Source organism: Mus pahari, chromosome 23, assembly GCF_900095145.1.
Source record: "Mus pahari chromosome 23, PAHARI_EIJ_v1.1, whole genome shotgun sequence".
Lineage (NCBI taxonomy): Eukaryota > Metazoa > Chordata > Mammalia > Rodentia > Muridae > Mus > Mus pahari.
This window is the reverse complement of record NC_034612.1, coordinates 24,616,591-24,619,621: the sequence shown is the minus strand read 5'-3', so window position 1 is coordinate 24,619,621 and position 3,031 is coordinate 24,616,591. Positions and strand designations below refer to the sequence as shown.

General features: G+C 50.6%; 1 protein-coding gene across 1 annotated transcript in view; it reads left to right on the top strand.

Annotated features, from left to right (window-relative positions):
* Kctd7 (potassium channel tetramerization domain containing 7) overlaps positions 1 to 2,812 on the top strand; it is an 8,834-nt gene extending 6,022 nt beyond the window's left edge. The window contains exons 3-4 of the mRNA XM_021187090.2: positions 741 to 919; positions 1,307 to 2,812. Coding sequence (XP_021042749.1) covers positions 741 to 919; positions 1,307 to 1,683 — 556 coding nt within the window. The 3' untranslated portion in view covers positions 1,684 to 2,812. The remainder of the gene's footprint in view (positions 1 to 740; positions 920 to 1,306) is intronic.
* The last annotated feature ends 219 nt before the right edge of the window (positions 2,813 to 3,031 follow it).

Genomic DNA, 3,031 nt, shown 5'->3' with positions numbered 1-3,031 from the left:
TTTTTTTTTTTTTTGAGACTTGGTCTCTCTATAGCCCAGGCTGTCCTGGAATTTGCTTCCTAGACCAAACTGGCCTCAAATTTACAGAGATCTATAAAGTGCACTCATAGCCCAACGTGGCCATGCATGCTGGCAGTCTTAGCACTTGAGAGACTGTGGCAAGAGGGACAGGGGTTCAAGGTCGGGCTTGACTACCTAGCAAGTTTGAAAACAGCCCAGGCTACATAACACTTTGTCTGAGAAAAGCCACCGTATGTGTGTTTTAAAATCAATAGCGTTGTAGCCTTCCGTTACACACGTGAGTACCTTATAAGTATCATAATGGTAATGACGTAGCAATTTCTGAGGGCTCACTCTGTGCTAGGTGTCTTCTAAGCACTTTTCATATATTAGCTCATTCAATTTCCCTCCTGATTGAATTTACATTTTTGTTATTGTTTATTAGTTTTGGTTTGTTTGAGACAGAATCTCACTCTGTAGACCAGGCTGGCCCGAAGCTCACAGTCCCACCTGCCTCTGCCTCCCATACCCAGCTTAATTTTCTTTTAACCATCTGAGGTAATTTTTTAAACTCTCTTACTTGAGAACACTGAAAGACACAAAGGTTCACTTCACTTGGCCAAAGTTATAGTTAGGGACGTGGCCCACATTCTGTGTTCTAACCACTTTGATAGCCCTTCCCTCCCATCCCATCACTTGGTCCTTAACTCCTTCTTCCCACCTTTCTCTTCTCTGCATAGAGATGTGCTGAACTTCCTGCGTTCGGGGGACCTGCCCCCGCGGGAGCATGTGCGAGCTGTGCACAAGGAGGCCCAGTACTATGCCATCGGGCCCCTGCTGGAGCAGCTGGAGAACATGCAGCCACTGAAGGGCGAGAAGGTGCGCCAGGCCTTCCTGGGGCTCATGCCCTATTACAAAGGTGAGGTGTCAGCTGCCTCCCATTCGGGGAAAGGAGTTATGAGGCATCATTTAGCTCCTAGGCCTTCCCCAGAAGTGGGTGGCTCCAGCGTTCATCCAGATTAGGAGAAAATGTTCCCTCTTTCAGTGACAATGGGACTTTTCAAGTTGAGAAAGCTATCTCCCATATCTTCCCACCCTCGTGCTGTGGGGGCTTCGTTGCTTTGGCAAACCGTGGTCCTTATTGAAGTGTGTCCTTCCTGAGTTCATGGAGTCCCTCATAAAATCTCCCTCCTCCTCCTCCCTCTGCATCCCGTCACTGGGTGTGTGTCCCCATGTCTGTCTCTGTGTCCCCCTCCTCTCCTGTCCCACCTCTGTCCGTTAATGGCCGCTGTGTTAAACTCTGTAGACCATCTGGAGCGGATCGTGGAGATTGCCCGGCTTCGCGCAGTGCAGCGTAAGGCCCGCTTTGCCAAGCTCAAAGTCTGTGTCTTCAAGGAAGAGATGCCCATCACCCCCTACGAGTGTCCACTCCTCAACTCCCTCCGCTTTGAGCGGAGTGAGAGTGACGGACAGCTCTTTGAGCACCACTGTGAAGTGGACGTGTCTTTTGGGCCCTGGGAGGCCGTGGCTGATGTGTACGACCTCTTGCACTGCCTGGTCACTGACCTCTCAGCCCAAGGCCTCACGGTGGACCACCAGTGTATCGGGGTGTGTGACAAGCACCTTATCAACCACTACTACTGCAAACGCCCCATCTATGAGTTCAAAATCACGTGGTGGTGAGTTGTCCTTGGAAGCAAGAGTCCCACAAAGGAGGATGTCCGTCCTCTTGGGTGGCTCTGGGAGTCTGATCCCTACAGGAGCTGCTGACTGTCCCAGAAGCTGCTGAGGTGAGAGGACAGAACGCGGAGGCACAGATGCAGAGAGAGACCTGGGGGCTTGCTGCAGTCTCCCTGGTTCGTGTGTGGATCTTGGAGGACTCGGTCTGCTCCCACCTGGCCTTCTCTTCAAGGCCTGGCGGTCTTCACTGGAAGCCACAAGATCTAGCAAGGGTGTCGGCTGGGAGTTCAGAAAGATTTTGATACCTTCTTGACACCCTGCAGGAAAGCTCCTGCCTGTCTCTGACGGAGATCTCATCACTGCCTCACGCTGTTTGAACCTTCCCATGTGTGTCTGGCGGGATAAGGAGTGAGCTAGGGGATTTGCCCAAGCATCTGCCCTGTATCCCTGGCCAAAGAAGAAATCCTCCATCTCCTCCCAGTGTGCTCCTTGGTCTTCCAGTGACTCGCAGTACCTTGTCTTAGGATGCAGAAAGATATGTCGTCCTGTGTTCCCAGAACACGCCTGTCACCTTCTCTTGGAGATTAACCATAACTGCCAAAGCTGTGTACCATATTGGGCCTTAGAAAAAACCCCACAGTGTTTACCGCCCTGCCCCAGAACTTTGGCGTCTCCCTTCTTTGCAGGGTTACCCTCTCACAGGGCTGGAATGCTAAGTTCTAAAGATTCTTTCTGAAGATTCCCCAAGTCAGGCAAATAAGGAGCCCGGATCCTCTTGATATGTAGGATCCCTCTCAAATGCCAAGAACACAGGGCCTTGCTGCGGAGTCCTGTGTGGGGCGCCAGTGTGAGCCTCTCTGGAAGAGGTGCTCTCTTTCTTTGATAGTTTTTGTTCAGGGTGGTAGGGGCTTGCTCTGCAGTCAGGGGCAACTAAGACAGGGTACAACCTGTACCCCCTAAAGAGAGAGCTGTCTAGCAGTCCTCTGAGAGCATTGCACGTCCAGGCTGCACTATGGCTTCTAAGTAGTCATGGGTGTCCTTGAGTAATAAGTTTTCTTAATGAAACTTTTTTGTTGTTGTTGTTTTTGTTTTTGTTTTTTGAGACAGGGTTTCTCTGTGTAGCCCTGGCTGTCCTGGAACTCACTTTGTAGACCAGGCTGACCTTGAACTCAGAAATCTGCCTGCCTCTGCCTCCCGAGTGCTGGGATTAAAGGCATGTGCCACCACGCCTGGCCTTTTTTTTTTTTTTTTTTTTTTTTAATGTAAGGAATTGTTAAGGACAGCATTGCCAAGCTCAGTCCTGTAGGATCAGAGTGGTGCAGTCGAAGGCCTGAGGCTTCTGGTTTTAAGA